Here is a 13810-nt window from a genome sequence, read left to right on the forward strand (position 1 = left end):
TAAATACATCAGTAGGGCTCCTATTAACTTCATTTTGGTTATCTATTTATTCATCCTTAATGATAATAATGACAACAATAACAATTCACATTTCAGTAGTGGTTTAAGGTTTACAAAGTACTTTTCTCACAATAGCTCTAGTACTACTGCTTAGCCTCACCAGATTTTAATGACATTTGGTATTAGAGATCCTTAATTCATCAACTAAATTCAATTTTGGTCCACAGTGGATAATATGGGATACTGATTTACACAAAACATCAATTAGAGCACTGCCACCTTGCTACGTGTTTACCTTTGCAGAACTCTATCTAAATGTAAAGAATTGTTTTTTTTTTAGTGAGGAAAAGATCAATGAATGCGAGCTGGTCTTTTGCTGTTCTGGGCATTGGAATGTGCCAGCAATCATCCCTTTTTTGCTTCTTATATTTTGCTTGTATTTCATATCAAAACTTTGGATCAGATGGCAACTGTCAGCATGATCCTTAGCCAGTGTTTGAAAGTTATCGTGGTAATATCTTTTCCAGTTTTCCTTAAGTGTACTAACCTGTTTCTGAGCACTTGTACAAAGATGGAGATACAAACTAGCAAAATATCAATTTAGAGGCCTCATAGACTATATTACCAAATAGCTGGAATGTCTTGGCATCATGTTCAGAAGTTTGAGAATCTGTACCAGGACATGAAGGTCAACAAACTAGGTTTTTCTTGGGAGGAAAGAGGAAGGAAATTCCATAGATGAATGACTTACACTTAATGATTTGCTTCAGTTCTTGCAGAGCTCAGAACTAGAAATTCTCGCTTATTTTAAATTCGTTCTCTTATCCAAGACTATACAAATAGCAATTAAGTGGCAGAGCTTGGACTTGAATCTAAGTGGTCTGACTTCAGCATCTATTATCTCTCTCTCTCTCTCTATAGATAGATAGAGATATAGGGACTTTTCGAAAGAGGTGGGGGAGACAGGCAGAGAGAGAGGAAGGAGAGAGAGTGATAGAGAGGCAGAGAAAAAGAGGGACAGAGAGCATGTAAGCACACTTTCCTCTTAAAAAGGCAGTATGATACAGTTGCAGAAGTGTCCTCAACTTGGAGTCAAAGGCCAAATTCAAATCTTAGCTTTAGCAGTTACTGCCTATGACCGTGTCCAAATTACTTTACCTTGCTAAGCTTCAGGTTCTTTGCCTGTAAAGTGAGGAAGTTGAAGTAGATAACTTTTACGGTCCCTTCTGGCTCTAAGACTATAATTCTCACTCTTCTTTCCTCTTCTCCCCTGCCCCATCTCCTTCCCTTTTACCTTCCCTCTCATTTGTTCCCTTCACTACTCTTCTTTCTTCAGACTCTTCTCCTTCCTTTTTTCTCAAACCATTTCACAAATCCTCAAACCCTCACCTTCTCCTCTTTTCTTCTCCTCTCCTTTCCTTTTCTCTCCTCTCTCCCCCTCTATCTTTTCTTTCCCTCCCTTCCTACTGCCTTCTCACCTCCTCCATTCCCCTCTTTCCCCTTCCCCTTATATTTCTTCTTAGCATCCTTCCCTTTTCCTTTCTTCCCTTCCATCTTTTCCTTCTCTCCCTTCTTCCTGCCTCTTCCATTTCCCTTTTTCCCTTCCCCTTGTATTCCTTCTTTTTCCCTAGCATCCTTCCCTTTCCCTTCCTTTTCCTTTCATTCCCTAACATACCTCTCCTTCCTTTCCCCCTTCTCTCCCTCCTCCCCTGTCTCCTCCTCCTGCTCCCACTCTCCTTTTCTTCCCTTCCTTTTCTCTTCCTCTACCCTCACTCTCTCATTTATATATGTATGTGTGTGGGGAGATGGGATGTAAAAATCAACTGTCTTGATAAACTAAGACATATATCTGTTTTATTTTTAAAAAGTGTAGTTTAATAATATCAATAAAACACATGTACAGACAGTGTGATGTGGTGGATGGTGTTGGGGTTGGCATTAGGAAGACCTACCCTGCTTATGCTACTAGATTTGTGACCGTGAGAAAATTACTTCATCTCTTGATGTACTTCAAGTAAAGCTGAAGCCTAATCTACTTAGTTAAGAATGGTTTCCTTTTGGCAGAGATTCATAGATGTAGAAACGAAAATTTAGAACTCAAAAGGGCCTTAGAATTCATCTAGTTCAACTTCCTCATTTTATAGATAAGCATACTGAGGTCTAGAGGTTAAGTGATTTATCCAAGGTCATATAAGTAGTAATTAAGTAGCAGAGCCTGGATTTGAACCCAAGTCATCTAACTTATGATCTATCACTGTTCCCATTGCATCAGTACTACCACCACTACCACTACATCTTCCTCCCCAGATCAAGAAATTAGAGGTCTTTTCCATATTTGCTTAATAAAATATATGCATATGTTTAGCATTAAGATCAAATGTTCATTTGAATTTCCACTTGTGACTTTTCCAAAAGGGGAAAGAGAATTTTGTGAAGGTGTATAGCATCTGTATAGACAGGATTTTATCAAGGTGTGAGAGTGAAAACTACATTTTCAATCTTTGTGTAATCAAACATTTTCTATTTAGGGAGAGAAAAAAATAATTATTAGACTTGCTAGCATGAATATTTTTTTCTCTGGCACTATATTATACATAAATAGCTGTGACCTAAGTAAGGACTGAAATGAATAGTATAACAAAATACTTAATATGGCATTTGGTTTCACTTCATATTGTCTTAGAGGATGATATTTGGTTCTTTCTGATGTGAGAGAGTATTATGAAATATTTTAACTACTTTTTCAAACTTGGTTATCATAGTATTTCTAGAAATGAGTAGCATATGTAGATTATAAAGCAGCAGATTTTTTTCCAGATTTAAAACAATTAATCTAATTCTGACTTATTTAAACTATTAATCACAAAGCCTGTGACCCATTATCTGGTGAAGTGGTGTTCACTTCCATATGAAGACAGCACTTGGGAGCTGAAGCAGGATATAGACCAAGCTAAAATTGAAGAATTTGAGAAACTGATGTCCCGAGAGCCAGAAACGGAACGTGTGGTAAGAATTGACTCAAAATAGAGGATTTTGTAGCAAAGTAGTGTGGTCTTTGAAAAACCACTAATGGGATTTGGTGTGTTTAAAATAGGAGCGACCTCCTGCTGATGATTGGAAGAAATCAGAGAGTTCCAGGGAATATAAAAACAATAACAAACTCAGGGAATACCAGTTGGAGGGAGTAAACTGGCTACTTTTCAATTGGTACAACACGTAAGTAGAGGCTTCTTTCTTTTCCCTTTTTTCTTAAACTAGCTTCTCCTGTGTTTTATTTAAAATAATTTCTATTTTAAAAAATCTTTAGAATTTAAGAAATTTAATTTAAGAAATTAAATAGAAAACCAGTGCCTAATATTCAAAGATACATATACTAATGTGTTATTTATTAGAATTTTTTTTATTTCTTGGAGATATTTTGGTGAAACTTAATTTTATTAAAAATCGAAGAGGACATGTAAGCCAATGTCCATGTAGTCATGCATTTAACATTATAGTCATTTATGTATTTTGAAAGGACAGCAAGAATGTATACCTATTAAATTTTTTTTTTTGTTCCCCCAGGCGAAACTGCATTTTAGCAGATGAGATGGGTTTGGGAAAAACTATCCAGTCCATTACATTTCTCTATGAGATATATTTGAAAGGAATACATGGCCCTTTCCTAGTAATTGCCCCATTGTCCACAATCCCCAACTGGGAAAGGGAATTCCGTACCTGGACAGAGTTGAATGTGGTTGTGTACCATGGGAGTCAAGCTAGTCGCCGGACCATTCAGTTGTATGAAATGTACTTCAAAGATCCACAGGTAAAGTTGTATGCCTTCTTTCCTCTTGTACATGCATACAGTCTCAAAAATTAAACTTTGGCCTTACTGACTTGGGATGGCATAGATTCTGTTGGGCTGAAGAATTTGCTTTAAATTACTTTCACAATTTCATTATTTTGTTGTATTTTCCTGTCATAGAAACACAATTCTATTTCCCCCTTCCTTCTTACAGCAAAATCATATTTAAATACCAGAGAAACCTGTATATCAATAAATTAGGGACAAAAAAAGTTTCCATTTCTCTTCCATCCTGCTGTTTATTCCCCTTTCCTTTCCCTTTCTTTCTCCTTTCTTCTTTCTTCTATCTCCCTCTACCTCTTTATTTCCTCCTAGAAAAATCAGCTTCAGAAATCTGGGTTCAGATCCCACTACTGATGATTATTACCTGTGTAAACTTGAGAAAATCACTTCGCCTCTCTGGACCTCAGTTTCTTCATCTGTAAAATGAGGCTGTTCAGTCAGCTGACTTCTGAGATCCTTTCTAGATTTTGACTTATAATCCTATAATATCTTTTTTCCTTTTTCCCCTTCCCCATCCTTCCTTCCAGGTCAGTTTGGAAGGAGTTCTCTAGTGGAGGGTCTGAGGGATCCATTCTCAGCTTTGCACTGTTGAACATTTTTATTTGTGATTTAGAATATAGCCTACATGGCACAGTTGTCAAATTTGTAGATAACACAAAGTTGGAAGGCATCACTAATGTGATAGCCATCCAAAAATATATGGACAGGCTAGAATATTGGACTGAGGAGGCAGTGTGGTACAGTGAAAAGAGCCATGGCTCTGTAGTCAGAGAACCTGAGTTCAAATTCTACTTCTTACACTTAGTACCTTTGTGACCATGGGCCTAAATGGGCCTCATTTTCTTCATCTGTAAAATGAAGGAATTGGGCTAGATGGCTTCTAAGATCCCTTTGCTCTGGTGGCAGAACATGAAAAGGAATTAAGAAGCCTCTTGATGAGGGTGAAAGAGGAGAGTGTAAAAGCTGGCTTCAAGCTTAACATAAAAAACAAAAACAAACAAAAAGAACCCCAAAAACTAAGATCTGGGCAACTGGTCCCATCACTTCCTGGCAAATAGAGGGAGAAGACATGGAAGCAGTGTCAGATTTTCATGTCTTGGATTCAAAGATCATCAGAGATGGCTATTGTAGCCATGAAATTAAAAGATGCTTGGATCCTTGGTCCTATGGCAAATCTGGGCATCATTCTAAAAAGCAGAGACATTACCTTGTCATATAGGTCCATAGAGTCAAAGCTATGATTTTTCCAGTAACAATGTATGTCTGTGAGAATTGGACTATAAGGAAAGCTGAGCTCCACAGAATCAAATTGTGGTTCTGGAGAAGATTTTAGAGAGTCTTTTGGACAGCAAGGAAATCAAATCAGTCAGTACTTAAAGACATTAATTCAGGCTATTCACTTGAAGGTCAGATTTTGAAGCCGAAGTTTAAATACTTTGGCCACGTAATGAGAAGATGAAACTCATTGGAAAAGACCCTGATGTTGGGAAAGATTGAAGCAAAAGGAAAAGGTTAACAGCAGAGGATGAGATGAAAACAATGAACATGAACTTGGACAGTCTTTGAGAGATACTGGAGGATAGAAGGGCCTGGTATGCTATTATCCATAAGGTCATAAAGAGTTCAACATGACTGAACAACAGCAACAACAATGAGAAGGTCCCTTCTGGCTCTTAATCTATGATCATGTTAGATGAAATGTAAGGGGAGGAATACATCCAGTTGTATTTGGGTTTAAAAAAAATCAACTTCAGAAGTACAAGGTGTCTGAGGTGTAGCTAAAATGCAGCTCCTCTGAAAAAGAGGTGGGTTTTTAATGGACTGCAAGATCAGTGTGAGTTTAGCATGGGAAACAAAAAAGCTAATATGATTTTTGACATCATAGTGTCCAGGACTAGGAATAGAATAATTTTTCTGTTCCCTGCCCTGGTCAGACCACATCTGGAGCACAGGATAATTTTAGGAAAGAAGTTGATAAGCTGGAAATCATTCAGGGGAGGCCAACCAGAATGGCAAACAGCTTCAAGTAAATGTCACGTAAGGACCACTTGAAGGAAGGTAGGAAAGGTTAGCCCTGAGAAGAGAAGAGTTTCTAGGGTAAGTGAAATAGCATGGTAGTTGTCTTTAAGTGTTTGAAAAACTAACCAGTGGAAGAGAAGGGATTAGGTCTGTTGTTTTCATCCCTGGATGGCAGAATTAGGACCTATGGGTGTTGGGGTTTTTTTTGTTTGTTTGTTTGTTTGTTTGTCTGTTTGTTTGGGTTTTTTTTTTTTGGTGAGGCAATCAGGGTTAAGTGACTTGCCCAGGGTCAAGAAGCTAATAAGTGTTAAGTTTCTGAGGTTGGATTTGAACTCAAGTCCTCCTGACTCCAAGGCCAGAGCTCTATTCACTGTGCCACTTAGCTGCTCCTGAGTGTTGATTTTAAAGAGGAAATTAGGTTCAATATAAGGGAAAACTTTATCACTATTATAACTACATCAAAGTGGAATGGGTTGCCCTAGGAGGTAGTGAGTTTCCTCTCACTGAAGGTCTCTCAGCAAAAGCTTAATAATTTATTACTTATCTGATTTGTTGTAAAAGGGATATCCTGTTCAGGATAAATTGGATTAGATAGTCCCTTCTAACTCAGAACCCTCCTTTCTTCCCTCTATCCTCTCTTCTCTTCCTCTATTCTTCTTTTCACCTTCTTTTCTTTCCCTTTTTATATTTTTTCCTCCCATCCCTTCTCCCTATTTTAGTGCATTTGTCACCCTGATTATCAGAGAATTGTTCTTAGTGAGGTTGCCTGTTAAATAGTAAATATATTTTATTATAGTGATTACTTTAGTTTTGCATGCCTAAGGGAACACTAAATGAAAAAAAGAAACTTAATTGGGAATAGAAAGATGATAATTTATTACTTGAAGTAAAAGCTAATAAGATGTACAAATTCCACAAAATTATATGTAGTACTGAATTCCTTTCCAAAAGGATGTATACATAACAGTATGAACAGGCAGGGTATTGCTGGCAAGGCATTGTATGTTAAAAGGAAGGAGAATAATGGACTATAGAAGTAGTTTTAGATTAGAAGTTATTTGGAAGTAGCTTTTTTTTTATTAATAAGCAGAGAAATTTTGTTTAAAAGAACCTTGAAATGAAAGAGTTAAATAAAAAAAGTAACTCTTATCTTTGTGTCTATTACTTTATAAATTTTCTTATTATTTAAAAATCCAGTCTTAAGAAAATTTAACTGATTTTGGGTTTTTTTTTTTTTTTTAATGAGAAACAGCCCAACATTAGGCAGCTCAATAGGCAATCTTTTCAGCTCAACAGTTTAGTGTGAATCTTCTTACATGCTGCTTTCCTCCCTTTATATAACCGATAAGAAAACAGGACCCAAAACTAGGCTGCCACTTTGCTTTAAAAACAAAAGATTGGAAAAGCTATAGTTTTCTATAAAAGTTTAAAATCTGTTAAAAAGCAAATCATCATGAAAGTGTTTCATAATAAATGTTAGGGTATACTGATAGGTGATAAGATATGTCTTACACTATCTTCCTAGACAGACTTGGTGGGGTGTTTGTATAGTAGCTGGGTTGCCAGGCTTGGAATAAGTGGCAATTTTGTTCATATTGTACCTCTGTATATACTGGCTGTGGGGCTATAGAGGGTCACTGAGACTTTCAGTGCCCCACGCAACTTTCTAAGATTGTTACAGCTGAATTTCTGATCTCTTTCATTCCATGAAATTTCCATACTGTGAATTCTTTACACTAATAAGTGACAATGCCAGATTAAAAGAAAATACAACATAGACAGGTCCACATCTTTACCACAGCTGCTTGAATTTGATAACAACTAACTGTGTGTCCTTGCGCAGGTAATAAAACTTCACTGGGTCTTGATTTCCTCCTCTGTGAAAGACAGGAATTGTACTAGGTGATCTCTGAGATCCCTTAAAGAACTAAATCTAAGATCCTACTACTTTCACATGACTTTGTCTTTCTATACTTGGTCTAAATGAAAAAAAAAAGTATATGAGGGAGAAGGAGCTAGGTAGTCCAAAGACAAGAACTTTTTATTCTTTGAAAGGGTCTATGTAAGACTAAGACTTTTTTGTTCAGCAGTGAAACAATATAGCGTCTTAGAATTAGAAAGGATCTCATAGTATAGACAGGGAAAATGGAAGCAGGTGGGCTAATTCTTGCATATGAGGAAGCAATGAAAGAATGACTTGCCTGTTTCCTTTTTCATCTTCTATCTGCTCTGCAAGCTACTGTCTAAATCTTATCAACTTCACCTCTTTCTCAGTATGTTGCCCTAAGTTTTTGGGGAAGGCTATAGTTGTCTGCTGAGGCAAGACGTGATAATAAGGAGAGCAAGGAAAGCTAAATCCTTGTTACTCCTGTACTACCCCTCTGTTCTACTGTCATTTCTATGGAATATTGATTTTCATCTTAAATGTAGCTAAATTTTAGTTTATTCTTTGTGTACAAAAACTTAATGTTTAACACATGGCGTAGTGGAAAGAAACCTGAATTTGGAGTCAGACGACATGGTTTTGAGTCCCAACTGACAACACGGTCTGTGTGCGACCAACACTTTTCTGTTCAGAGATAAAACAAGATAGTCTTTTTTAGATTGTTACTTATTTAAACATTCTTTTTAAATTTTGAATTCCAAATTCTCTCCTTCCCTCACCTCCCTCTCTCATCCAATGAGAAGGCTAACAAAATGACATTTATATATGTGAAATCATGCAAAACATGTTTCCATATTAGCCGTATCACAAAAAGAAAGAAAGGGAGAAAAATATACTTCAGTTTGCACTCAGAGTTCATCAGTTCTCTCTTTGTAGTTGGATGGCATCTTTTTTTTATGATGAGCACTTTGGGATTTTCTTGGATCTTTGTATTGATCAGAGTAGCCAAGTCTTTCACAGTTGATCATTGTTACAACACTTTTGTTACTGTATACAATGATCTCTTGTTTCTCCTCACTTCCTTTTGCATCCATTCATATAGCTCTTGCCATGGTTTTTTGTTGGTTTATTTTTTCTGAAACCACCCCCCTCATTATTTCTTATAGCACAGTAGTTCTCCATCACAATCATGTGCCATGAACAAGAGTTCAGCCATTCCCCAACTGATGAGCATCTCTTCAATTTCCTATTCTTTGCTGCCAGAAAAAGCTGCTATATTTTTGTACACTTAGGTCTTTCCTTTTGAAGTACAGATTTAGTAGTGGTATTGCTGGGTCAAAGTGTTTGCACAATTTCATAGCCCTTTGAGCATAATTCTAAATTGTTCTCCAGAATGGCTAAGCCAGTTTACAACTCCACCAACAATTTATTAGTGCGTCCATTTTCCCTCAGCTTCTCTAGCATTTTCCGTTTCTGATAGATGTGAAGTGGTACCTCAGAGTTGTTTGGATTTGCATTTCTCTAATCGACAGTGATTTAGAGCATTTTTTTTCATATGACTATAGATAGCTTTGATTTCGTCCTTTGAAAATTGCCTATTCATTTTCTTTTACCATTTATCAATTGGGGAATGGCTCTTTATTTTTCTTTTTGGTGAGTCAATTGGGGTTATGACTTGCCCAGGATCACGCAGCTAGTGAGTATCAAGTGTCTGAGGCCAGATTTGAACTTAGATCCTCCTGTCTCCAAGGCTGGAGCTCTATCCACTGCTCCACCTAGCTGCCCTGGGAATGGCTCTTTTATAAATTTGACTCAGTTCTCTATATATTTGAGAAATTAGGACTTTATCAGAGAAACCTACAGTGAAAAATTTCAATATTACTTCATTGCCTATGGTATCTTTTAGCAAAATGTAATTTCCCTGATTATGTCTTTTAATTAAGTCAATTTTTCTTAAGTCAGCTGAAATGTAATAGATTCCACTCTAGCTCTTTATTTTAACTCTGTGTGTGTCTTTCTATTTCAGCTGTGTCTCTTGTAAACATTTTATCACATTCTGATTTCTAATCCATTCTGCTATCTGCTTCCATTTTATGAGTGAGCTCAGCCCATTCACATTTATGATTACTGTGTATTTCCCTTCATCCTATTTTTCTTCTGTTTATCTTCCTCTCTTTCTTTTTATCTTGTTACTTTTCAAAAGTCTCTTTTGTTTTTGTCCACTGCCTCTTTTAATCCACCCTTGCTTTTATCATCCTCTCCTCCCATATCTCTTATCCCCTTCCCTTCTTGCTTCCCTATTGGGTATGATTTTTATACCCAATTGAGTGAGTGTGTGTGTATGTGTGTGTGTGTGTGTGTATTCCCTCTTTGAACCATTTCTGATGAGAGTAAGGTTTAAGCACTGCCTGCCACCCCCTCTTTTCCCCTCCACTATAAAAACTCTTCCTTGTGCATCTTCTTTTATTTCAGAAAAGTTTTCCATTCTACCTCTCCCGTCCCCCTTCTCCCACTTCATCCCCTTTCTCATTCCTTCATTATGTATGAGATCACCCCAACATAATCAACTGATACTCATGCCCTCTGTATATGTAGACTCCTTCTAACTGCCTTAATAATTACAGAGTTTTAAGGAATTATCTGTATCATCTTTCCATATAGGAATGTAAACAGTTTAACTTTATTGTGTCCCTTATGATTACTTTTTCATGTTTTCCTTTTTTATGCTTCTCTTTAGTCTTGTATTGGAAAGTCAGATTTTCTATTCAGCTCTGGTCTTTTCATCAAAATGCTTGAAAGTCCTCTATTTCTTTAAATATCCGTTTTTTTCCCCTGAAGGATTATACTCAGTTTTGCTGAGTAGGTTATTCTTGATTGTAATACCAGCTTTTTTGCCTTCTGGAATATCATTTTCCAAGCCCTTTGCTCCTTTAACGTGGAGGCTGCTAAATCTTGTGTGATCCTGATTGTGACTTCACAGTATTTAAATTCTTTGTTTCTGGCTTCTTGACATGGGAGCTCTGAAATTTGGCTATGCTATTTGTGAGAGTTTTCATTTGGGGGTCTCTTTCAGGAGGTGATCATGGATTCAGTGGATTCTTTCAATTTCTATTTTACCCTCTGATCTAAAATATTGGGATAGTTTTCCTTTATAATTTCTTTAAATATGATGTCCAGGCTTATTTTTTTTATCATGGCTTTCAAGTAGTCTAATAATTCTTAAATTCTCTCTCCTCAATCTATTTTCCAGGTCAGTTGCTATTCCAATGAAATAGTTCACACTTTCTTCTTTCTTTTTTTTAATCTTTTGACTTTGTTTTATTGTTTCTTGATCTCTCATGGAGTCATTAGCTTCCACTTGCCCAATTCTAATTTTTAAGGAGTTCTTTTCTTAATTGAATTTTTGTACCTTCTTTTCCATTTGACATCTGCTTTTTAAGGAGTTTATTTTTTCACTGAATTTTTGTTCCTCTTTTACCATTAGGTCAATTTTGTTTTTTAAGTTATCTTCTTCAGTATTTTTTTGTGCCCCTTTTACCAAGCTCTTAATTTTCTTTTCATCATTTTCTTGTATCCCTCTCATTTCTTTTCCCAATTTTCCCTCTAGCACTCTTATTTCTTTCTTTAACTCTTCTAGGAATTGTTGTTGGGCTTGGGTCTAATCAGCATTTTTCTTTGAAGCTTTGGTTGTAGCTTTTTTCACAATGTTGTCTTCTGGGATCATGTCTTGGTTTTCCTGCAACCCTAGTAGCTTTTTTATGGTAAATTTCTTTATTGTTGTTGTTGTTGTTGTTTGCTCATTTCCCAGCCTATTTCATGACTTTGAATTTTAAGTTAAAGTAGGGCTCTGCTCACCTGGGGGTGGGGAGGCATTATCCCAAGCTTCAGGCTTTCTTGTGCTGCTATCTTCAGAGCTAGTTCTGGGAGTCTACAAGTTTTCAGTGCTTCCAAGGAGTTGTGATCCAGGGAGAGATGTGTTCAATTTTCTCACGGTTTTCACTCTGGTCTTTATTCAGGAAAGGTCCCTGCTCCCCCGTAGCCACAAACACTAGCACTCCTCTTGGCTTTGGAACTGGGACCAGGTCCCTTGCTCTTCGGTAGCTGCAAGTTCCAGTGCTCTTCTCTGCCTTGGAACTGAGACTGGGACCCCTGCACCTTTGTGACTGACCATAAGCACTCCCTGCCCTGGAAGTGCAGTCCAGAATTATGTGTGGGCAAAAGAGTTGCCAATCAGCACCAGCTGCTCCCAGTGCCAGCAAATGGTCACCAAATGATCTTTTTCTGACCAATTGGCCAACCCCCTTGCTGTCTCAGGGTTGAGAGCTCCTGAAGCTGCTGCTGCTGCTACCTCTGTGGTAGTGCCTCCAAGGCTTGCACTCTGAACTGGCCCCAGCCCCAGTGTCACAGACTTGTCCTGCTGATTTCCTAACTTAGGCTGGAAAAATGTCTCACCCTGACATTTTGTTAGTTCTGCCACTCCAAAATTTGATTGAAGGAGTTATTTTAACATTGTTTGGAAGGGAATGTTGGGGGAGTTCAGCTGGTTGCTGCCTGTACTATGCCATCTTGGCTTCCCTCCAATATGGAGTCTTAGAATTGGAAAAGATCTCAGGTTCACAGTGAAAAGGGAAGCAGGTGGGCTAATCCCTTGATATGAAGTAAAGAAAAGAATTGATTGGAAATTTGTTAGGACTAAGAGTATCTCTGGGGTTTATTCTAGCAGGAAGACCCAGAGCCTATAGTTCCTTGCCCCTAAGCTCCTAAAGTATTGATTCCTGCCCATGTCCTTTCAAACCTTTATCCTTGGCCTTCACCATGAGAATCATCTCTGATGACTTGGAACTGGAGGAGACTCCAATCCTGCTATATAGTAGCCAGGTAAAAGGGAAGATGTACTAGTAGCATCTGAAATATGTACTCTGAATGGGTTTTTCTACTAGAACTATTGTTACACACAATGTCAACACAGTTCTTTGTTTCAAATTCATTATGAGACAAATAAGCTTCTGTGATTGGGTTTAGGAAACCTAATCACCATGCATAACATTGTTTCTGCAAGGAAATGAGTTGGAAGTCACAGACAATGAATTTTTGGAACATAACCCATTCGTAAATGGGGGCTATTCATTCGTAAAACACTATATTTAATCTGTTTCATTGAACTGCAAACTAATGTATTAAATCAGTACTCTCTTATTAACAGGGTCGAGTTATAAAGGGGTCATATAAGTTTCATGCCATCATCACTACATTTGAGATGATCTTGACTGATTGTCCTGAGCTGCGGAACATTCCATGGCGCTGTGTAGTCATTGATGAAGCCCATAGGCTGAAGAATAGGAATTGTAAACTGTTGGAGGGACTCAAGATGATGGACCTGGTAAGTGTTCATATAGTGTCACCATCCTTTTATAAATGAAAAAAATCCTTTTGTTTGTGATTACTGCACATGTGTGTGACTGTAAAAACTATTGACATCATGAATAGAAATCAAGAGATTCAGGTTAAGGCTGTGACTTTGGTTTGTGGTTACTCTATTTACAGCATCTACTGGTGTTTGTGATTAAGCCACTTACTGTTGCAGTGAGTCTGATCTATTTAAAAAAAAAATCCTTGCTCTTCCTGGTTGTTCTATTCCTTGTTGTACTATTTGACATTGGCAGCTGTAATTTCCCAGAGAATATAGCAAGTAGTGTGGCAACATGGAAGGAGTACTGGCTCTGTAGCCTATTGTCCATGACACTTTGGGCAAATCACTTAACCTTTTGAGGCTTCAGTTTCCGAACCTGTGAAATGAGGAGGTTGGACTAGTTTGTTTATGAGTTTTTTTCCAGCCCTAGATGTATGATTATGTGATGTTATATCACATTGAAACTAATGTTTAATATTTCCCTAAATTAACTTTTTTTAAAAATTGATTTAAAAAGACTTGGAAAGTAGTTGTCTACATTTTCTTAGTTTTACATTCTTTGCTATAGATAAATGTTGATAAAGGGGAATATTCTCCAAATATCCCAAATTCTCTCCTGGACACTGACTCTTTTAAGATCTAAATG

At 37.3% G+C, this 13810-nt stretch overlaps 1 protein-coding gene across 4 annotated transcripts in view; it reads left to right on the forward strand.

The window, feature by feature from the left end:
* The window catches only part of LOC114053891 (chromodomain-helicase-DNA-binding protein 7), a 245912-nt gene that overhangs the window by 180206 nt on the left and 51896 nt on the right, over window positions 1–13810 (forward strand). For all 4 annotated transcript variants that reach the window (XM_027877001.1, XM_027877003.1, XM_027877004.1 and 1 more), the window contains exons 10-13: window positions 2869–3006; window positions 3095–3216; window positions 3565–3808; window positions 12958–13134. In XM_027877001.1, coding sequence (XP_027732802.1) covers window positions 2869–3006; window positions 3095–3216; window positions 3565–3808; window positions 12958–13134 — 681 coding nt within the window. The remainder of the gene's footprint in view (window positions 1–2868; window positions 3007–3094; window positions 3217–3564; window positions 3809–12957; window positions 13135–13810) is intronic.

Source organism: Vombatus ursinus, unplaced genomic scaffold, assembly GCF_900497805.2.
Source record: "Vombatus ursinus unplaced genomic scaffold, bare-nosed wombat genome assembly UNPS02014812.1, whole genome shotgun sequence".
Taxonomy (NCBI): Eukaryota; Metazoa; Chordata; class Mammalia; order Diprotodontia; family Vombatidae; genus Vombatus; species Vombatus ursinus.